General features: G+C 41.6%; 1 protein-coding gene across 7 annotated transcripts in view; it reads right to left on the bottom strand.

Annotated features, from left to right (window-relative positions):
* The window catches only part of UTRN (utrophin), a 1,071,426-nt gene that overhangs the window by 809,948 nt on the left and 237,040 nt on the right, over nt 1–24,438 (bottom strand). For all 7 annotated transcript variants that reach the window (XM_073627744.1, XM_073627752.1, XM_073627745.1 and 4 more), the window contains 3 exons: nt 13,433–13,548; nt 9,301–9,464; nt 281–478 (listed from right to left, as the gene is read on the bottom strand). In XM_073627744.1, coding sequence (XP_073483845.1) covers nt 281–478; nt 9,301–9,464; nt 13,433–13,548 — 478 coding nt within the window. The remainder of the gene's footprint in view (nt 1–280; nt 479–9,300; nt 9,465–13,432; nt 13,549–24,438) is intronic.

Consider the following 24,438-nt stretch of genomic DNA (forward strand, 5'->3'; position numbering starts at 1 on the left):
GAAATTCCCTCTCTTTAGTTAACAGCAGCATATGGATCATGAATAAGGACCTAGATTCAGATACTGTAAACTACTCATATTTTCCACAACATGATTAAAATGATTTAGTAATTAGAATAAAGCATTAATCTGCTCACTAAAGTTATAGCGCTCCAAACCGGTGTTTAGAATGTGGGTTGGCTCTTTATGCATGAATCCATAGTATTAACAAAAAAAAGTAATACATTTCATATTAAACAAACATTTTTCTATATTGTTTTACATAATTAGTCAAACCTACTTCATGAGTAGCAAATTGTTGTTTAACGTCTTCTACATCATCCGATATATCATCTTGCTCCTGAAAAGTGTCTTCTGCCATAAGAAGCCAAGTGAGGACATCTTCAAGGGCTACTTGATAGCTATCAAGATCCATTTCCACTTCAGTTACTAAACTTGGTGTCTCAGGACCAGAGTCTCTATATGGTTCATCTAAGCCCTACAATAAAAATAGAAGAACACATCAAAAATTATAATAGATATCCCTAGCTTTAATATCTTTGCCAGGCTTATTTTATATTAGCAGAGATTTTCAAAATTTGCTTTAGGAGATTTCAACCATGCCTTCTGTGTCTGTGAATTACTGCTAATAAGTTTGCAATACAGGGAAAGGAGCACCAGGTTATCTTTATCTGTCTCTACTATTAAGAGACTTAGACAAGACTTTTCAACCCCCCTGAACCCTTGTCACACTGACTGATTTTTAACATCTTTAAACTTTTTTCCAGACTTTATCCTGACTCTCTCAAGTTTTTTATATATATAACAGAATGGCTAGGGCTAAAAGAAAAGGTGGATGCATCTGTCAGATTGGTTAAGGAACTGATTAGCATATGACATCATGTGCACCACTTTGTTACTGAAGGATTTTTGGCAGCCTATCCTAATTTAATTTCTACTACCTTTATAGGCCTTTTCAGAGTATTTTACTTTCAAACACTTCAGCATATTATTGGTACAGGTTAATTGTATCTGTTCACCTACTGCACACTGTAACACATGCATGTTTGATGCTCATTTCCCTCATTTATCAAGGGGTCACAGGAATAAAGTATTACTAGCCTTCCCCAACTCTACTCAAAACTGTATGGCAGGTTTACCTTAAATCAAATTTACAAAATGTATGATAAAAACAGGCATATATTGGCAAGAGATTGCAATAGGAAGCGTCGCTGCTGGCGCGCGTTACACCGACAACCGGAAGTGACGTCGTTGGACTCGAAACCGGAAATTGCGTTAACATTTTGTAAGTACCTATTTTTTATTTGGGCAATAAATACATTGTCAAGCAGTACTTCACTATAACCCCCTTCTTTATCTCATTTTGGGCAGAATCATTCACGTATGACTACCATGATCATGTGAGATCTTCTTTGCAAACTGATGTGAATTTGCTGACTTGACTGATGATTTGCCATCCCTGGCCAACATTCTAAGCCTGAACGACCCTTAGACTGAAAAGCTAGGGGTCCATTCCATTCGGTAAGTGGGGACACAGGAGGAGGTGTGGCGTACCTCAAATTTTGGAGCACTTTTGTACTTTATGGATTGGAGCACATCGTTCACTCATATAGGGACAGTCACTCATTTATCAATTGTTATTACTTGATTATATTTAGATCATTGTTTTGCACTATTGTGAGCGCTGTAATATATCTATTTTTTCAAAAATCCTTACCCCACCCAACCTTTATATATTTCTCTATGGGACAAGATACATGTAATACTTTGTCCCATCTGTGATGTCGGATAGGGTACATACCCCCTCTTGTAGAGCAGGCACACAACACTGCAGATAGTAAGTAGGCAGCTGTTAAAGTCTGTCTCCAGCTCCCCGCACTTGCCCAAGGCACTGGCAAAAGAGCTGCAGAGGGAGGTGAAGTATGTCAGTATCCTGTACCTCTGAATTCTTCTTGCTGGTTCTTACCTCAGGTATATAGCAATGACAATTTACACAGTTATACAGCTATATATAAATGTGCAGGAATACCTCTTGATCCTGCCAGTATCCTTGACTACTTTTTTTGTGGGAAACAAAGCAAGCCACAGCATACGCTACCTGCGCCACCACTGTTGGCCCACCATGTGCATACCACACACTGACTACAAGCCATGTTGATGCACAGTATTCCTTTAGACTAGCATAGTTGACTTGCAACATTACAGTTAGCCAAACCTCCCAACCCACACAAGCTCTCTGACGGACAGTGGCTCATGTAGGAAGTACTGTTGTTGACATTGTAAGAGAGGTAGCTGTGTTGTTGGTGGAAGAAGCCCTGCACAAAACAAAGCACCCTCAGAGTTTTTAGCAAATGTACAGAGAAAGTGGTCAGGCAACTGTTAATAAATCCAAAAAAGAAAAGTTATTTATTTTTTCATTTTTATTTAACTAATACAGCAAAGTTACAGTATACACGTGCTTTTTCAGGGATTGAGGGGCAAAGTATAGGAAAAAGTGCAAGAGTTACATAAGTTTTATTTGATCTTTTTTAATCAGCTTTTATTGCTTTTCTGTTTGTTTTTCAGCAAATAAAGCAATATAAACCAGACGTCTCAGATTCCCCATTTGTTCAATAGATTCAGTACAGTTATTTACATCAACATGTCTCCACTACACAGTTTTAGCACATATGAAGAAACTTCACCTGTCCTCTGTGGAGAAAAAACAAGACATTGATAGGTATTAATATGTTCTTCTAACATCTTATTAAGTATATGCCAGTTAGAGATTGGTTGGTCCTGTAATGTGATTGCCCTCTTGTCTAATATGTTTCAAGTGTCCATGTCTAGAGTACATGATGCTATTGTAGTAGTTTCTGCATTATTAGACAGGTGCTAGACCAGGGACAGATAACTGTGGGTTCCACAGTTTCCCAAACTTCTAAAGGTTTGCCCCTATGATAAAAACCTATTTTTTTCCCCGGAGAGGCTAGAATTAACTAGATTTTTCCACTCATCCACCATCACTGGATTTGGAAATATTCAATTTTGTTTGAAACAAGTCTGATAAAAGTAACATATATCTCTGAAAGAAAAGATTCTTCATTTATCATGGCCAACAAACATAGGTCGCGTCCCCATAATATATACTATACCTAGACTTGTTTTGTATATTTTTTTTTAAAGTTTACTGAAAACTAATTTATGTCTGTTTTCATATTTTTAGACACTTATATGTAACAAAGTTTTCTTCCTGAAAAAGCAGGCTCTGTCCTGCGAAACGTGTTGCAAATACAGTCAAGATGCTACGACTGGAATTTTCTATTCTGAAGTCATATCACTGAATGAATGGTTATATTGGGATAACGTAATATGATTAATTCTGTAAGTATCTACATTAGGTTTTTAAACTGTATAGTGTTTACTACAAGTGCAATTTCATCCCTTTTATGGGATTTTTTTTATTGGATGTTGCAATAAAGTTTGACTATTTTAACGTTTTTCTGGTGTGGTACCCTTACCTAACCTATCTAGCCCTGTAAAAAATAAATCAGTACACATACCTTTTTTGAAGCTGATCCAAATCAATTCCACACTGAGCTGTCAGCCGCGGCTTCGTTGTGGAGGCGGGTGCAGAGGAGGCAGCCGACAACAGAAGCCCCATAGTAAGTCTATGGGTAATGTCATTTCCCATTCATTTTACAGCCATTGTCGGCTATGTCCTCTGCAGAGCTTCCGCTGCTGAAGATCGAGTCGGATAGGCTTCAAAAAAGGTATGTAGTTCTTTACAGGGCTAGATAGGTTAGTGTTAGAATGTGGGTGTCTATAGATGCAGGGATTTTAGTTTTAGTATGGACTTCTACTTTAAAGTCCTATTTAGTTGTGTTCTTTAGGGGTTCTGTCTTTATGAATATGTAATAGTAAAGTATGTGGTACCAGTAAATCCATGAAGCACAAAAGGAAGTCCTGTTGCTTTCCTCCCCCCAACCTTAAAGTGGTTGTAACCCTAAAACAAGAAAATGCTCCTGTTTCTTTAAAGCAATGTTTCTTAACTCCAGTCCTCAACTACCCCCAACAGGTCATGTTTTCAGGTTTTCAATTATTTTGCACAGGTGATTTAATCAGTTTTATTGCCTTAGTAATTACCACAGCTGTTTCATCTGAGGGAAATCCTGAAAACATGACCTGTTGGGGGTACTTGAGGACTGGAGTTGAGAAACATTGCTTTAAAGCATGATCAGTAGCATAGTGTTGTATCAGTGTAATTTGTCCCTTTCTTTGATCTAAAATACCTGATTGATCCTGCCTGTTCCTGTGTCCCTGTGTGTACTGACCAAGGTAATCATGGTTGCTGATCCATGATACCATAGTCAGTTTACATGCCTCTGTCATCCCGCTGTGTGCACACAGTCTCTCCCTCTCCCCTCCCTTCCTGCCTGTCATTTCCTAGTCGGTGTGTGAGAGCCGATCTCCTCCTCTCCCTTTCCCTCTCCTCCTGCCTCTATTCCAATGTAATAAACACAATTACTTGTATCCTCTCTGTTTTAGCAAGATATTCAGTACAGTATGTCAGTATTTTAATTATAATCCTAAATATCTTTTTGCACAGCTCCTCTGTGCGGTCATATGACCTCCCTCTGCTGGCTGGCATCAGTGGGGAATATCAGCCCCTCCTGCTGCTCTTCTTAGATCGAGGAAGGAGAGCAGAACAATACTGCACAGAGGAGCTGTGCAAAAAGGTATTTAGGATATAATTTAAAAGAAACACACACACACACTGCACTTTATATCTTGCTAAAATAGAGAGGATACAAGTAAATGTGTTATGTAACTTTTCAACCTCTTTAACTATTTGCGAGATTGGCCAAAAAACATATACATAGATCAAGTGGTATTGAAACCTAAAAAGCACTGGTGCCTGTGGAGTTTGGCATCTCCATATCATGAATTAGATTAGCAAGACCATCATTATATGTAGGGAAATCTGGGAATTTTCTATGGTGCCAGTGAAAAATATTTTTGGGGGTATATGTTCTCCATGAAATAAATAGCTGAGTAACCTTCAGTTTATTTACTTATTAATTACTAGTTTTAAATATTTTAATTCAAACGTCTTAAAAATAGACATGTGGGCTTAACTTTCCAATGAGAGAAAAAAATGCATTTATTCTCGCAGGGTTACTACTGGTAATAAGGCAAGTTTTTTCCAGCAAAATGTATACATATGAGCATGTATTTCCTTAGATTTCTGTTTCCTGGGAATAAGCTTATCACATAGAATACATGCTGGAACATGGAGTACACGCCCGATTGGTTGTATCACGGCTGTCTAACATTTCAATGAATGAATTTTTAATAATGCTCTTTACAAGCTTGTAAACAAGGGTGGGGGAGCAGGCAACAGACTTTAAAGAGATGGCTCCATTAGAAACAAAGTCACTTCAAATGTAAGGTGCTATTTCAGCAATTAAATCAAATATCTACATCTTTAATAGACTGCAAGCAACATAATGCTCTTGGAAGCATTATGTTGCTTACAGTCTATTAAACAGAGAGACATCTTTAATAAGATGTTATTTGAGAGTGCCCAATAATTCCTAATCTTTTAATTGTTCAAAACTGATGCCTTGAGGTCTCCTTAAATGTTAGTGGTCACAATGTCATTGTCAGGAAGGAAAAATGTAGGTCACCAGTGCTAGTTTCTTTCTGAAAGTAGTAGTTTCCCGGCTGTCTCTGGCTTTACCACTTCTAATTACAGTCCTGGAACAAGTATGCACTAATTGTCAGCAAAAGTAAGAATTCCTAATATCACTCTACTTGATCTCAGTTAATGACTTACAGTGGTATTAAACCAAAAACCGAAAATGTAATATATTGCAGCTTACTAGACATTAAATGTGATGGCTGCATTTTCTTTCTTCTTTCGTTAGGGTTTTTTCCCTCTGTTTTCATCTGGCAATCTGGCCAGTAGCGCAATTCCATTGTTATGCCCCGTACACACGGTCAGACTTTGTTCGGACATTCCGGCAACAAAATCCTAGGATTTTTTCCGACGGATGTTGGCTCAAACTTGTCTTGCATACACACGGTCACACAAAGTTGTCGGAAAATCCAATCGTTCTAAACACGGTGACGTAAAACACATACTTCGGGACTATAAACGGGGCAGTGGCCAATAGCTTTCATCTCTTTATTTATTCTGAGCATGCGTGGCACTTTGTCCGTAGGATTTGTGTACACACGATTGGAATTTTATATCCTGCTCTCAAACTTTGTGTGTCGGAAAATCCGATGGAAAATGTGTGATGGAGCCTACACACGGTCGGAATTTCCGACAACAAGGTCCTGTCACACATTTTCCGTCGGAAAATTCGACCGTGTGTACGGGGAATAAGAGTGATAAAGTGGATGAAGGAGCAACAGAGACAGCAGCATTGCTAATCTGGGGAGGGGGAGTAGTGTTATATATACTAGCAAATTTAGATGCACCAAATGAAGCCAAACTCCAGCTCTTTAAGCAGTTACAGCAACAGGTTCTTTATTTTATTTTCTACTTTCGGGATAAAGTTTTTACCAAAATTAATAAATTGTAATAATTGTATGCCCACCTGTCAGTGTTAAATGGTTTGTCTCAACCCTCTAAGGCCTCACGTACACTGGACGTTTTTGGACATTTCTAAAGCAGCTGTTTTTGGCTTCAGACGTTTTTTTCTACAGTTAATAAACTCCCCATCATGTTATCCTATTTGTCCATGCACACAGGCTGTTATCAGCAGTTTTTGTCTTACTTTAAAAAAAAACCCAAATCTAGTGGGTTCTGAGAGGAGTTTTTTTTCTGTTTTCAGCTGTAAAAACACTCTAACGTCAAAAAACGCTGATAGACACCGATAAACGCTTCAAAACCCGGCTCAGCAGTGTTTTTCTTTTACTTTACTTTTTTACTTTGATCCATTGAAAAAAAAAAAAAAAACGCTAAAAAACGCTCACGCGGAAAAACGTTATTTTAACGTCCAGTGTGCATGAGGCCTAAATGTTATATCTGCAGGACAGCTTGTTCTGTTGAAAAATAACAGACTTGCAGGGCTATGTAAATTTAGGACTGGTTGGACAAAATAAAAAAAAATCTTTGGCACATGAAATAGCTTCAATATATATATATATGTCAAATGTGTGTTTTTCTGTTTGCCTGTAGTTCAGCTTTAGGCCTTATGCACACTGGACGTTTTTTTCTGCAGCCAATAAACTCTGCAGCATGTTATCCTATGCATCCATGCACACATAGGCTGTTATATGCAGTTTTTGGTAGGGGCATTTTCTGGCTGGAAAAAAAACCCAGAACTAGTGGGTTTTGAGAGGTGTTTTTCGGCTGTAAAACAGCTCTAACTCTGAAAAAAGCTGAAAACAGCTTAGAAATACCAAAAAACGCTGAAAAACTTGGTTTCACTGCGGTTATCAGTGTTTTTTGAGCCATAAGCTTTTATGGGAGTACAGTTTTGCTAAAAAACGCTGAAAAGCGCTAGTGCAAAAATGCTGAAAAACTCACTCTACAGCTTTCTATAGCTAACGTTACTGGCTTTTTTATAACGTTCAGAGTGTCTGAGGCCTAAAAGCAAACCTGTGTTTTGCCCATGCAGGGCAAAGCAAGAAATTTGCTTTCAACCCCATAATCCTACCAACGTGACAATCACCTTTCTTCTCTCGCCTACTGCTCAGTATAGCTGGCAGAGGCAAATAAAATACCCACTACTTCTGGATATGCAATATAATGTATGTGGCTCATTCCACTGTGCTGAGAAAATCAGCAAGATGAAAATTTGTCACATCAGGAGAGTCCATAACCTTGTGTAGGCTAGTCTATTGATGTGTATTGATAAAGGTATATATATATATATATAAAACACATTTTCTTTGATCAGCTAACTATGGTGCATACAAATATTTTACATTTACTATTGTCAGTCATCTAGTGCATCTCTGGAATCCTAAAGCGACTCCCCTGAAATAGAAATGCCAGAATTTAGCGACGAAGTTGATTTAATAGCATTGCTGACAAAAACAGCCTGTTTACAGAGTAAAATAGTTGTAGCTCAGATTACACAAACAGCTGAACACTTTGGAGAGGTGATGTATTTTCCCCTCCCTTCCTCCGTCAACCTGCTGTGTACACACTGTACTGAATTTCAATTGCATACAGAGAGTCTGAAAGTCAAAAGCTAATGCTCTTTTTACCAGTCTCTATTTCTTCTCTTAAGGGCTGTATACGCGGGCCGATTATCGAAGGGGCATGACCGAGAATGGTCTGCTGATAGGCATCCGTGTGTGTTCTGGCCGGGGGTCTTTAGAGAGACTTAACTAGGACTACTTTTTGCTTCCTAGAACCACTACACATGAGCTGGTAAACTGTTATCTTCTCTGCCAGGTGCTAGAAGGTTACCTTATCAGTGTGATTTGGCTCCCTCATTGACCAATCAGAAGGCCAGATCAGGGAGGTCACCCTCCTGGCTTTGCAATATGGCAGGGATGCATGAATCACAAAAGTGCTGTTTATTCATATGTCTGAATTAATAGGCTTTCTTTAAGAAAACAAATAAGGTTTGTTAGATAAATAATGATTAAAGTTACATTTATAGGCCAAACAAACGAATGCAGGAACACTGAGATGCTTTCCCTATCCTCATGAGTATAAAAGCACTCACGAAGCAGAACTTGAGCTGGCCAAGTATAATGGCAAGTCTCCCATTCTGCTCAGCTTTGTCAGTTGTCATCACACTGCAGTTTACGATGATCCTCCACAAAACAGTCTGGGAAAGCATGCCAGCAGTACAAGAGCCTGCTCCTTATATATTACAAAGTCACATAGCTGAGGAATGAGCAGACACACTGTCATTTCTAAGAAATGCTGGTATTCTCTAATTATGAAGACAGTGGGGGATCAGTCTGCTGAGGATTAACAGAGCACGAGGAGTGAAATGAGCTGAGAATGAGGATTAAACCAGAAGAGGTTGTCTAAAGTTTAAGGAGAGAAAAGTGTACTACAGTATTGTAAAATGTAGACATTTTTACAACAAAAGTAGATTTTGGGCTGGATTCCCATTCCCACTGAATAACAGGATTTCTCACACACAGGGTTTCTCAGGTAATGACCTAACTGCTAAGGCAGTTTGGTGAACTGTTGCACTACAGCAATGCTGAATGAAAGACCTAAGTACCAAGAAGGTAGGTTGTGTTTAGTGTACCCACTGCAAGGTTTAATTTTCAGTAAGGACTAGCGTATACCTTTAAAATTAATATACAGTATATCAGGTTAGTACTATTAATTACCTGTTGTTTTGTGAAAGGTATGTCCTCACATGCTCCCTTGTATCTCCTAGGAAGAGTCTCCACCTCATGGATATCATCCAGGGTTACTTCATGGGGAAGGACCTCAAAAAGGGATGTTAGGTACATAAGTATGGATTTCTTATCAGGTAGTGGCACTGCCACATCTGTATAGGAAACAAAAGTGAGAATATTTTAGAGACAGACTGAAAAGAATATGCTTTTCATACCTGAAGCACTGAATTATATGGCATTCGTCATCCACATCACATTATCTTCACATAACTGGCTGACTGATAAGAGAGATACAGTACATTTCTAAGATTTCAAAACTAGAATTCAAAATGTGATCCTTCGCTTATTCACACACTATACTCAAGCTGTTTTACAGGTTATTTTATATTACCTCCTCAGCCTCAAAGATACCCATATACATTAGATGACATTAATTTTTTATTATATAATGTATTTTTCTTCCTGTATGACTGACTTTTTAGTGTATATTCACCACTTTAGTTCTTGCACATGTATATAATTACTGGAGCACAGCAATTCTTAAGCCTTGTACACACGACCGGATTGTTGGCCAACAAAACCATGGACTTTTGTCTGAAGGGCCCTGGCCCAATCTTGTCTTGCATATACACGGCACACAATTGTTGGCCAACAATCACGAACGTAGTGATGTACTACATGGTTTTTCAGATCTTTAGCGCCACCCTTTGGGCACCTTCTGCTAATTTCATGTTAGTAGAAGTTTGGCGAGTGTTGACTCGCGCTTTTCATTTCGCACTTTTCAGTTAATTTCTGAAAGGCCGTTTGTCAACCAGATATGTTACAAATTGGAGGAGATAACATGTTATTTATTATTGGCCTTGGAGTTACTGCTTTGACATTATTTTTTTGGTTGAATAATGATTTGATTTGGTATATTTTCTATATTTTTGGATGCATAGAATGTACTTTTTGGTTAAGTTCTATTGGCAGATAGCATGTCTAATTTTATTTGTTTTCTTTTTTTAATGCACAATAAAAAAATTGTGTAGAATACTACTTGGCTATGTGTTTTACTTCAAATGATAGTTTGGGAGTAGGCAGTTACATTTAAAAAAATACAATGTAAATTTGATAAGGAACACCAACATAGTTGTATCGTTGATCTTAAAAACTATGGGATAATGGTGTTGTGGTAACTTACCCAAATAAAACAAAAAAAGCATAATAATATCATTCTTGATATCACTTGAAAAAAAAAAAGCCTTTGAAAATTAGTTTGTAATAACTCCATCAGTATCACCAGCAAAGCAGCTTCATTATTATCCCATTAAAGAAGAGAATTATGCGCTGCATTTCCAGATTTCATAATTTGCCACGTCACGAATGTTAATTCTCCATTACGAATGCTAGTATACAAGACCGACTGCTTCTGGCTTGTCCTTGCTTTCCAGCATGCGTGTTTGTACTTTGGACTTTTGTCCGACGGACTTGTATACACACGATCGGGAAATCCGACAACACACATTTGCCCCCGGAAAATTTAGAAACCTGCTAGCCAACACTTGTCCGCGGAAAATCCACCAACAATTGTTCAATGGAGCATACATACAAATGGTCGGATTTTCTGCTAACAGCCTGTCATCACACATTTTCCATCGGAAAATCCGATTGTGTTTACGAGGCTTAACATTTCTGAAATTGGCCTACTGATTTAGCCAAGCAATACATATGCTGGGTTTTATTTTCAGATACAAAAAAAAGCTTTATTGATGATGATATTGATGAGATTTTATTTTCCATGCAGTTTCTAGATAAAGATGTAACACACCTAAATCTGCTTTTTTTTCTACTTTGACCAATATGAGTTTTAAATCAACTAGTGTAATGTAGATAGAAATAATATGATTTTTTTTGCCAATGATTTGTCCTGTTAGGAATGACCATTGTGATTCTACAAAGTATCGAGTCGTTTTTAAAAAAATAAAATAAAGGATATTTTTTATTTAAATGCAACAACAAATAAATGAATTACAAGCTGAACAAAAAAAAACAAAAAACAAACATTTATGTTTAAAAATGGAAATTAGAAACCATGCAGTAAAATAATAGCTAAGGTTAGCTAGGGAGAGAAGGAAAAATTGAAATGGGGCTAATTAGGCTTAACTAAGGGTCAATAGGGTGTTAATTATAAGGTAACTTTAACTGACTGATCAAAGGTCAATGTTTTAATCTGCACATAAATGAGACAGAGTAAATACAATGAAACAATAATTTTCTTACATTGTAGTTATCATTAAAGGCTGAGAACACTGAAGCTGCTTCTGTGATATAGAACAAATTCCAGCTAACAGCCAGGACTTGCCAGCAATAGCGGCTAGGGAAGCAGTGGCAAATGGAGAGAAACGGGTTGCTAGGTGAACATACACTACTCCTTTAGTAAATCAAACCCAATGTCTCTCCACTAAGTAACCACTGAACACCTTCCAATGACAGAAATAATGGGATATTCCTCCTACCAGTGACACCAACGATGGGACATTTTTTTTCTTCCTCTCCCTAACAATGCAGCATATTCTTCACTCTACTGACATGGAGAATAGGACATTTTGGAAATGTTGCTACCATTGGCAACAACATTAGGGTATTCTTACAGTAAACCTATGCGCAAAACTTATTTTTTTCATTCTGGATAGCATAAGGGAGGGTTGTAACTCCTCCTTGCCACCTGAGTCACTTTAGGGGGGATTTCCCTTCACTACCTGTTCGACAGCCAAAACCAGAAGAGAAGGAAAATTCCTCCAAAGTAAGGGAATGCCTGGTTGTCACCAGAACTATTGCCCCCGTTGGAAGCTTTTCCCTCTTTTTTTGTTCTGGCAACAACCCAAATTTCACTTTTCCTCTCAGTGATAATTGTACAAAGGACAAATAGAGAGGAATAATCTCCCTAACGGGGGAGCAGACAGTGTTAATAACTGTACAGGTCCCTCTTCACTCTATCCAAAACTAAAACAGTTTTACTTTTAGTTACACTTTAATCCCATTGACACGAAGACCATATTTTTTAACCCATTGACACATATTCTTCCTCCCATTGATTAATGAAGCTGGAGCATTCTTTCTCCCACTGATCACCAACATGGTGAAGTTTTCCACTGCTGCCCATGGCTTGTCATGGTGATGTGCTGCGTTTTCCACAAGCTCCCCTCCTTTTTCAAGCCTTAAAGAGGAGGAGGCATACGTATGTGTATCCTCCTTGGAGAGGTCTTCTGTCTCACGTAAGCTGGTCATGCATGGGTCTGTTTTTTTTCATTCAGTCAGTGGGTTGAACAAAAAAACTGACCGGATTCCCCCATCGACACATACGATGTGGATGTAGGAATCCTTCCCGCTGTGTAACTGTAATCTGACAGCAGGGAAATTTCCCTGCTATCAGAATATACAGCTGAAGTCTATTGCCTGTGGTGCCGATCTAACAGAAATATACTGACAGAGCGGTTGAACAGAAGTTGATCGGTAGATCGACTTCTGTTGAACCACAGCAGCCACACATGGATCAAAAATCCTTGCAGAGCCGGCTGAATTTTCAATCCATGTATGGCCAGCTTTACCAAAAGGCAATGGCACAGTAAATGTAGGATATGCTTTTAAATGAGGGCACAGACAGAATTAAAACCTGACTGGTTCTAACTCTTCCCCAAGTTTTTTACAAAAACTGGCTGAAATTTCCCTGTAGGCACAGGAATTCACTTTTACTTTCTACAAGATGCTAAAAAGCGTCTGCAAATAAAATGCCTATGATCTTTCTTTAGCACCTTCTCATTTAGTTTTCACTCTCACATTCTTTTCTGTGTCTGTCATACCCTTGATAAAGCTAATCCAGCACAATACAACAACAGATCTACCAAATTCTATCCCAAGACTGGAATTTAACAAAGGTCCTTCACCAGAGTATATTTCTTCTAAGTAACACATTTTTACCCAGAAGCACAAAGCCCACAAGAGGATGAATGTAGCTGAAAAGCCAAGAGCTGTTCTGTATGTAAAAATATTGCTCATCCAACAAGAAAATAGAGATAAGAATAGGTGGTGCAGTTGACATGTATTGCAATAAAATTCCAGAACACTTCTGCAACATTACCTTCAGGGTCAAGCAGCTTTTCAATTCCCAAGTGCTTTTTTGCTATGCTGAAGGCATGATCCAGTCTTTCAAGTGGAGAGAGCCTGGTAACTTTTTCCCAGCTAAACAAGTCAGGTCTGAAATAAATATAAGCATTAGCACAATAAGCATTAGCACAATACATACAAAATTAGAAAGCCAATAAATACATAAAAAATACTTTTTTAAACACACATATATATATATTTTTAAAACAGCAAAGAAAGCAATCAGAGAATTTCACATACAGTCTAATTTAGTAAATCAAGAGTCATTATAGGAAAATTTGGTTTATATTTCTAAATTCAAACTCACTGTGTATTTTTAGAAAGTATACATTTTGAGTTAGTATTGTAAAGTTCACCTAAAAAAGTTATATTTGATGTGCTTTATCCCACAAACTTTATATCAAATTGTACAATCAGCCTTACTGCCAAATGACTGCTGAAAAATTAAAAGGATAAGCTACCAAGAGCAGAGTGCTCAACAAACCTAACAGGTCTGATCATGCCTGCTGACTTTCACTAAAAGCAGCAGCAAAGAACAATCACTGCACTGCACAATATTGAGTGGGCTAAGCCGTAAAAAACAACTTACTCCGCTCAAATCTATGGCAGGTAGCTCTGTTTGCAGATTCTTTACAGGGGATGAGAGTGAAATCTATACTGCTTCTACAAATGTGTGCCTAAATCCTTAAAGTAGTATTAATGCCTAATGCCGCGTACACACGATCGGATTTTCAGACAGGAAATGTTGGATGTGAGCTTGTTGGCGGTAAGTCCGACCATGTGTGCTTCATCGATGTTGGCTAGCATGCTCTCAAATTTTCTGCCAACAAATGTGTGTTGTTGGATTTTCCGATCGTGTGTACACAAGTCAGTTGTACAAAAGTCCAAAGTACAAACACGCATGTTCAGAAGCAGAAGCGGTCGGTCTTGTAAACTAGTGTTCGTAATGGAGAATTAACATTTGTGACGTGGCAAATTATGAAATCTCCAAATGCAGCGCACAATGCTCTTCTTCTTTAATGGGATAATAATGAAGCTGCTTTGCTGGTGATACTGATGGAGTTATTGCAAACGAATTTTCAAAGACCTTTTTTTTTAGTGATATCAAGAATAATATTATTATGTTTTTTGTTTTTTTTTTATTTGTGCATTAAAAAAAAAATAGGCATGCTATCTGCCAATAGAACTAAAAAGTGCATTCTATGCATCCAAAAATATAGAAAATATACCAAATCAAATCATTACTCAACCAAAAAAATAATGTCAAAGCAATAAATCCAAGGCCAATAAGAAACAACACGTTATCTCCTTGACGAAGGGCCGTTCAGAAACGAACTGAAAAGCACGAAATGAAAAACGAGAAAAGAAAAGCGCAAATCAACACTCACCAAACTTCTACTAACACAAAATTAGCGGAAGGAACCCAAAGCGTGGCACTAAGGAGCTGAAAAACCACGTAGTACATCTAGTACGCCACTATGTTCGTAATTGTTTGACAACATTTGTGTGACCGTGTGTATGCAAGACAAGTTTGAGCCAACACCCTTCGAACAAAATTCTATGGTTTTGTTGTCAGAAAGTTCAATCGTGTGTACGAGGCTTTAGTGTTTTTAGCTTAACATATTGAGCACTATCAAATAAATATTCTCCAATAAACAGTTGCGATTTTTACCCCAGCACTTTCAATGCTGCTGTCTCCTGCTCTCAGTGCTGCTTCCTTGAACTTCTGGTATTCACAGAAAAGAGTTAACAGTAGAGAGTTCAGTCTACAGCCAATCTGATCACTTGGAGAATAGATGCGGGTTGGAGCAGGGGAGTACCTTGCTGTCCTAAGCTACAGGGTTGTGTGTTTCTACTGATGCACACATTGTAGCAAGATAAAACTCTAGTCATTGCATTAAAGGTTTTCTCCATAGGACACTGCAATAAAAAGGAGCCACCCTGAAACAGAAAGCCTGGGACACCAGTCATAGCACCATCTTAAACAGGAACAAAGGCAACAATTAATGATAAGGAAGGTGCGTACTCCGTAAGTGATTAAATCAGCTGCTGAAAGTGCCTAAAACTGAGGGTTTCATATCACTTTAAACAAAGCTGTGTGAAGAAAAATGACTGGGTTTTCCAAGCGGCACTCACAGTAAACACCAGGCAGCTTTAGTAGCTTGCATATTGCCTCTGCAGTGTCCCAGGATCTCCAAAACCCAGGGCATTCTGTAATGCAACCATCAACTAAACCTTCTTTTTGATGGCCCTTTCACTCTCCTGCCTATTTATCCATCTACTGGATAGTAGGGCAGTTTATCATACTAATGGAATAAAGACAACCATAGATGGATCGAATCTCGGCCAGTTCTGCAAAGACCAACCATGATTCGATCCATCTATGGGAAGGCTGGTTGTATTCAAGTCGATCCATCGATTGACTTCAGTACAACCAGCCTGTCAATTTTTTTTGCATGCAATCACTGCTGACTGCCTACTGGCAGAACACGACAGTGCTGCAGGAGTGATTCCACACACATTCAGTGTTGATGGTGAAATCTTGAAATTTTCTTTCCTTGCACCCAAGGTGCAAGAAAAGAAAATGGTATATTCTATGGCTTGTCTAATCGTGATGCATAGGAGGTTTGGGCAGTAATTACATTACAAAGCGACTGGGTTTTGGCTGTCCCAGGGCATTCCACATGGAAGCAGAGGTGACATGCAAGCACCATTTTAAAGTACATGCCACTTTGGAATCAATTTTCCCACCACAGTTTTTCTTGAATTCTTTCATTAATAAAGCACATTTTTTTCTAAACAAACCATAGTACAAAGTTCATTACTGCTAGTGTATTTATATGATGTCTAGTGTACTCTCTACTGTAATGCCTGGTACACACGTTAAGTTTATTTCATTCAACCCAGTGGGCAGAACGAAAAAACTGAGGAGGACCCTATACTATGCAATGTTTTACAGCAATCTCCCCCCGCTGTGCTACTGTGTTCTGACAGGGGGACCGCCCCCCACCAGAACACAAGGGTCAATGCTCACAGACATTGGCTGCAATCGCTGATGGGAAGGCCAATCAGCTACTGGTTCTCCAGCATGCTTGTTCGACAGAAGCCAATCGTGAGATTGGCTTCTGTCGGACAAGCAGCTGTACAAACAGGCTGAAAGTCAGACGCGTATTAAAACGTTTGTTAACCCCCAAAAAAAGGATCCTGTTCCTTTAAAGCATTTTTTACAGCACAGTGCTTGTGCTGTGTAATTTGGCCCCCTGTCACACCTAAAAAACCTGGCTGATCCTGCCAGTTTCTGTATGTAAACTGACCACGGTGCATCATGGGTGCTGAGCCCTCACACAGTGGTCAGTCCGTCATCTGCAGCCTGCTGTCCTGTGTCTGTGTCCTCCTCTGTCATCCTCCCCTCTCTGCCTGTCAGCTAGTACCAGGGTCGCCCCCCCCACCCTGGTATCATAACATATATTTGTTGCTACCATCCTCTCTGCAATATTAAATGATGTGCCGCACTGCATGTGTTTTCTATCCGCCTCTAAATACCTTAATCTATAGCTGCAGTCGGCAGTCACGTGACCGGTCGTCTCTCTTCTCTTCTCCTGTCCTCCTCCCGGCTGACATCAGTGGGGGTTTCTCAGCTCCGCCCACTATCCTGTCAGCTCGAGAGAAAAGAGAGACGGTCGTACACAGTAGCGCTATAAAATAAGGTATTTAGCGGCGGATGTTTTAGAAAACACATGCAGTGCAGCATTATTTACTATTACAGTGAGGATGGTAAAAACAGCACCAAGTGGGTTAACAACCACTTTAATGTAGTAGCTGATTTCGGACAATATTAGGCCCGTGTGTACGGGGATTAATGCATCACAGAAAATGCTACTCCTTTAAATGTTAAAGTGTATGTAAATATTTACTTTGAACTCCTTTTATTTGCTCCTTTTTTGGTGTGTTAAAAACATAATTAAAAGGATTCTGGTATCAAATACCTGTTGATTATGGAGGTGGGTAGTATGTGCAGGGAAAGGAGTGTATGGAGGTGGGAAGTATGTGCAGGAGACGAGTGCAGAGTGTATGGAGGTAGGTAGTATGTGCAGGGAGAGGAGTGCAGAGTGTATGGAGGTGGGTAATATGTGCAGGAGAGGAGTGCAGTGCATGGAGGTAGGTAGTATGTGCAGGCAGAGGAGAGCAGAGTGTATGGAGGTGGGTAGTATGTGCAGGGAGAGGGGTGCAGAGCGTATGGAGGTGGGTAGTATGTGCAGGAGAGGAGTGCAGTGCATGGAGTTAGGTAGTATGTGCATGGAGAGGAGAGCAGAGTGTATGGAGGTGGGTAGTATGTTCAGGAGAGGAGTGCAGAGTATCTGAGATCGGGTGCCTCTGCGGTTCTTTTCTGGTACAGAGATTTTCAAAAGGTGTGTGTTGTCTAGAATATTCGGAGTGTGTTTGGGGGTTATTCAGGAAGTTCCGTAATTGGACATACATTCAAAACGGGAAGGGATGTCCTGGCATCTGTGCAGATAGGGTTAGAAAAGTGTTCCTGGAGAAGAAGTGTTCAGCTCGCACATCAGTGTGAGGACAGAATTCCGAGAGGAAGGAATCCATAAGACCTGGTGGGAATTCTGGGTCGTTGCGGAAGGGGGTTAGTGGACCCGGTGAGGAGGAAATTTTGAATTTATGGCCTGCTTTCTTAAAGATTTGTAGTGTGTTGCTGATTAAAGGGTGTTGTTTGCAATCCTGAGGAATGTACAGTGAGGCGGTCCACTGAAATTGACGTATGGGAATAGGGGAGACCGCATTTTCGATGTTTATCCAAACTTTAGTATGGGCGTGAATGTTCCAGTCTATTATTCTTGTCAGCTGGCAGGCCCAGTGATATTTGGCAATGTCTGGAAAGCCTATGCCGTCTTTTAACTTGGGTAGAGTTAGCCTCTCATAGCTTAGTCTAGGGCGTGTTTTCCCTGACACAAATTCCGTACAGGCTCTGTGGTAAGTAGCATAAATGGCCTGTGGGAGTTTTATCGGAATCGCTTGCATTACGTACAGTATCCTTGGGAGGATGTTCATTTTGATTATGTACGCTCTACCAAACCATGAGAAGAGACCCGCCGACCATGACTTGAGATCATTCTGAATGGTTTGAGGGATCGAGAGGTAGTTTTTGGTGTACAAATTGGATAATTTAGAGGTTAATTGGATTCCACGATAAGTGATTGGGTTGCGACTTCATGAGAATGGAAAGTTTGTTTGACAGTGCACGAGCGTCTCATTCTGTAGGGAGATATTTAATGTTTCTGATTTTGAGAAGTTTATTTGTCAGGGTGTTAAACGTGACAAAGTCTTTGAGTAGGTTGGGTAGCGTAATATGTGGTTCTGTCAAAAATAAGAGTCTGTCGTCTGCAAAAGCGGCTAGCTTATATATAGTCTTAGCGATCAAGACTCCTTTGATATCTGGGTTAGATATAAGGTGTTGAAGTAGAGATTCTAGGGTTTTTTTGGTCTGGTAAAAACATAATTAAAAGGATTCTGGTATCAAATACCTGTTGATTATATCAAAAATTTTGAGCTGCCCTGTACACAGGAAGGAGTCTAATTACCCCTCCCAGTACTTATCTTAGATACAGAACAATCTGTTCCTGTGTTGAGGAGATAAGAAGAATAGAGGTCCACCGATATGGGTTTTTCTCTGGCCAATGCCAATGCCAATATTTAGAAATCGGGGCAGCTGATGGCCCAACAATGATGCCGATTTTTGCAGCCGATATTTTAGGCCAATTTTTTCTTTTTTTGGCAGGTGGCACTGATGGGCACTGGCAGGTGGCACTGGTTGGCACTGGCAGGTGGCACTGGTTGGCACAGATTGGCACTGGCAGGTGGCACTGGTTAGCACTGGTTGGCACTGGAAGTTGGCACTGATTGGCATTGGCAGGTGGCACTGATTGGCACTGGCAGGTGGCATAGATTGGCACTGGCAGGTGGCACTGGTTGGCACTGACAGATGACACTGGCAGATGGCACTGACTGACACTGGCAGATGGCACTGCTCTGCACTGGCAGTTGGCACTGGCAGGTGGCCCTGATTGGCACTGGCAGTTGGCACTGACTGGCAGGTGGCACTGATTGGCACTGGCGGGTGGCACTGGTTGGCACAGATTGGCACTGGCAGGTGGCACTGGCTGGCACTGGTCTGCACTGGCAGTTGGCACTGATTGGCACTGGCAGGTGGCACAGATTGGCACTGGTAGGTGGTCCTGGTTGGCACTGGCAGGTGGCACTGGCAGATGGCACTGCTTGGCACTGGTCTGCACTGGCAGTTGGCACTGATTGGCACTGGCAGGTGGCACTGATTGGCACTGGCAGTTGGCACTGATTGGCACTGGCAGGTGGCACAGATGGCACAGATTGGCACTGACAGGTGGCACTGGTTGGCACTGGCAGGTGGCACTGGCAGTTGGCACTGATTGGCACTGGCAGGTGGCACAGATTGGCACTGGCAGGTGGCACTGGTTTGCACTGACAGATGGCACTGGCAGGTGGCACTGGTTGGCACTGATTGGCACTGGCAGGTTTCACACTGAGCCGATATAGTATAACTGTGTGAAACTGACATATGTAACTGAATGCAGAGATAGACCAGCTGTCAAAATTCAGCGGTGATTTGGGCAGGACCCAGTGTTGGGAGGGACCCAGCAGGATCCAGACAATTATTGTGCTGCTTAAGAAAGGGGTGGGGCCACATACACATAGCGGCCTGCCCAGATCCTATCCCATTGGCTTGTGTTTGATAGCTGTTGGGTCCCGCCCATCCCCGACATCAACGCTGAATTTTGACAGCTCCTATCTCTCTGCATTCAGTTGCATATGTCAGTTTCACACACTCAGCGGCTCTTGCAAGCGTCAAGCGCCACTCTGCCAATGGAGTGTGGGGAAGGGAGGATGAACACTTCTGGGTCGACGGGGCACGGTGCGGTCAGTGTTAATTGGCCGAATTTGCATAATGATCAGCAAATGCCGATTTCTTTAACCACTTGACGACCGCCTCACGCCGATGTACGTTGGCAAGGTGGCACGGACAGGCAAAATCACGTACATATACGTGATTTGCCTTCCGCGGGAGGGGGGTCCTATCGGACACCCCCCCCCCGTTGCCCGAGGCGGTCGCCATTTCTTCCCGGGCGATGAGAGTTCAGGGGGAGGCCATCCATTGTTGGCCACCCCCTCCCGATCACTCCCGGCGAATGAAAACGCTTCCTTTCCCTCTGTAATGTAAACAGAGGGAAAGGAAGTGATGTCATCCCTCCTCGAGCCGGTCTTTTCGATCCGGCGCCGAGGAGAGAAGACATCAAGTAAGTCTGCACAACACTACACTTCCAGTAGAACACGCCAGGCACACTTGTCACCCCCCGATCACCCCCCTGTACCCCGTCACACTGACACCAATAGCAGTTTTTTTTTTTTTTTGCATTGGTGTCAGTTTGTGACAGTTATAAGTGTTAGGGCAGTTAGGTTAGCCCCCTTTAGGTCTAGGGTACCCCCCCTTAGGTCCAGGGTACCCCCCTAACCCCCCCTAATAAAGGTTAACCCCGTGATCACCCCCCGTCACCAGTGTCGCTAAGCGATCGTTTTTCTGATCGCTGTATTAGTGACACAGGTGATGCTAGTTAGGGAGGTAAGTAAATAGGTTCGCTGTCAGTGTTTTATAGCGACAGGGACCCCCATATACTACCTGCTAAAGGTTTTAACCCCCTGATTGCCCCCTAGTTAACCCTTTCACCAGCAATCACCGTATAAGTGTTACGGGTGACGCTGGTTAGCTAGTTTGTTTTTTGTAGTTTATTATAGTTTATTATAGTTTTAGGGCACCCGCCGTTTATTACCTTATAAAGGTTTAACCCCCTAATTGCCCGGCGGTGATATAAATTACGTTTTTAGGGTCAGATAAGGTCTGCGTCGCCCCAGGCAGCGTCAGGTTAGCGCCAGTACCGCTAAAACCCACGCACGCAGCATACACCTCCCTTAGTGCTATAGTATCTGAGCGGATCGATATCTGATCCGATCAGATCTATACTCCCCAGCAGTTTAGGGTTCCGATAAACACAGTGTTAGCGGGATCAGCCCAGATACCTGCTAGCACCTGCGTTTTGCCCCTCGGCCCAGCCCTGCCCAGCCCACCCAAGTGCAGTATTGATCGATAACTGACACTTACAAAACACTAAGCACACATAACTGCAGGGTTCGCAGAGTCAGGCCTGATCCCTGCGATCGCTAACAGTTTTTTGGTAGCGTTTTGATACAGTCGCTGACAGTCAGGAGCTTTTTTGCCTGTGAGTCTCACTAGTGTACCCCTAAATTTAGAGCCCAAAATGGCAAATCGAAGGTACACTAGTGAAGAGGCCTACACGTTTCTGAGCATGACAGATAGTGAAGAGGAAGTCACTCATCTGTCAAGTTCAGGCTCAGAATACGATCCTGCAGAGGACAGCGGCTCCATGACAGATAGCTCTGACGACGGAGTTGTGGTCCCTGCTAGGGTCAGGCGTACCAGACCCCGAACTTCTTCTGTCCTTGAAGTGCAAGAACCGCAGGTCCCTTGTATGGAGCAGAGAAGTACTAGCGCCGCTATTCCTTCTGGTGAACTGGCAAGCACCAGCGGCCTAGTACACCCTGGTCGTACATCCAGCACTGTAGTATCACGTGGTGACGTGGCGAGTCCCATAAGTGCAGTTCAAGCTGGTGAGGTGGCAAGCACTAGTAGTGTCCCGCTGCCACCAAGAAGACAAAGACAGGCCCATCGTGCCCATAGTGCCCTTCCTGCTGCATTCGCCAATCCGAATTGGGAACCCACCACTTCTGCAGCACCCGTACTTCCCCCTTTCACTGGCCAACCCGGAATTCAGGTGGAAACAGTTGACTTTACGCCACTGGATTTTTATTCACTGTTTTTCACCAAAGATCTCTATAGATCTATTGTGGACCAAAGCAATTTGTACGCTGGTCAACACATCGCCACTATTCCCCAGTCCTCCCTTGCCAGAGATTGGAGACCAATTACGGTCTCCGAATTTAAGATCTTTCTGGGCCTTTCCCTCCTCATGGGCTTGAATAAAAAGAGTAAGTTGTGGTCATATTGGTCCACTGACCCAATTTACCATTCGCCCTTGTTCTCTGCTTCCATGGCCAGGGCACGATACGAGCAGATTTTGTGGTTCATCACTTCAACGACAATGAACTCTGTCGTCCTCGTGGAGACCCTGCATACGATCGGCTCTACAAAATTCGGCCCCTCGTAAACCACTTCAACCAACGTTTTGCAGACTTGTTTACCCCCCATCAAGTTGTCTGCGTTGATGAGTCCCTGATTAAATTTTCTGGCCGCTTGTCATTCAAACAGTACCTTCCCAGCAAGCGTGCCAGATACGGGGTCAAGATGTATAACCTCTGTGACAGGGCCACAGGCTATACATGTAGTTTTATGGTTTACGAGGGCAAAGATACTCACGTAGAGCCGACAAACTGCCCTGACTACATAGGAAGCGCTGGCAAGATAGTGTGGGACTTGGTGTCACCCTTATTCGGAAAGGGGTACCACTTGTACGTGGACAATTATTATACGAGCGTGCCACTTTTTAGTCACTTGTTTGATCATCAGATTGGAGCATGTGGCACCGTGCGACCTAATCGCCGGGGCTTTCCCCAGCGGCTTGTAGATTCCCGTCTTAGGCTGGGGGAGAGAGCCTGCTTGAAGTATAAAAATTTGCTCGCTATGAAGTGGAGGGATAAGAAGAATGTTTTCGTTCTCACCTCCCTTCATGCAGACACAACGACCCAAATTACTACGGCGACTGGTGTTGTGGAGAAACCCCTCTGTGTCCACGAATATAACCTTAATATGGGAGGGGTGGACCTTAACGACCAGTTGTTGGCGCCGTACCTAGTTGCCCGTAAGGCCAGATGCTGGTACAAAAAAGTGTCTGTTTATTTATTTCAATTGGCTTTGCTGAACGCTCATGTGCTATACAGAGCTTCAGGACGGACTGGATCCTTCCTTAAATTTCAGGAAGAGATCGTCAGAGCCCTTCTGTTTCCAGACGGTGCTCTACCTCACCTTCCCCAACCAAATGCAGTAGGCCGGCTGCATGAGAGGCATTTTCCTTATGCCCTCCCGAGTACCCCTACCCAACGAGCCCCCCAAAAAAGATGTCGTGTCTGCAGCAAGCGCGGATTTAGGCGTGACACCCGGTGTTATTGTCCCTCCTGTCCTGGCAATCCTGGTCTTTGTATGGGTGAATGTTTTGAACGCTACCATGCACTAGTTGAGTATTAGCGTAGGGTTCAGCACTGCACAGACTAGGACACACTTTCACAGGGTCTCCCAAGATGCCATTGCATTTTGAGAGACCCAAACCTGGAACCAGTTACAAAAGTTAAAAGTTACTAAAAAAAGTGTAAAAAATAAAAAATAAAAAAAATAAAAACACAAAAAAAATATAAAATAAAAAAACCCAAAATAGTTGTTGTTTTATTGTTCTCTCTCTCTCTATTCTCTCTCTATTGTTCTGCTCTTTTTTACTCTATTCTATTCTGCAATGTTTTATTGTTATTATGTTTTACCATGTTTGCTTTTCAGATATGCAATTTTTTTATACTTTACTGTTTACTGTGTTTTGTTGGTAACCATTTTATTGTTTTCAGGTACGCCATTCAGTTGCAGCGCGGATTTATTTATCTTGACAGCAAAAGCGTTTGCTCCCACGATATATAAAGCCGTGACTCCAGCGCCGTCGGAGGTGATTTCACCACCACAGTTACATACTTACGCATATATGCCGAAGCGTGGGGGCAGCAGTGGGTGAAGGAGCGATTTGCTCCTGCCTTTTGCGGGAGGATGCCCCCATGCTTCGGCATATATATATTTTAGGCACAGGTTGCGTTAAATGTTTTATTTTTTACTATGTTTTTTTTTGTATTTGCTTTGCAGGTATGGTA

The sequence above is a fragment of the Aquarana catesbeiana genome, linkage group LG04 (genome assembly GCF_042186555.1).
Source record: "Aquarana catesbeiana isolate 2022-GZ linkage group LG04, ASM4218655v1, whole genome shotgun sequence".
Taxonomy (NCBI): domain Eukaryota; kingdom Metazoa; phylum Chordata; class Amphibia; order Anura; family Ranidae; genus Aquarana; species Aquarana catesbeiana.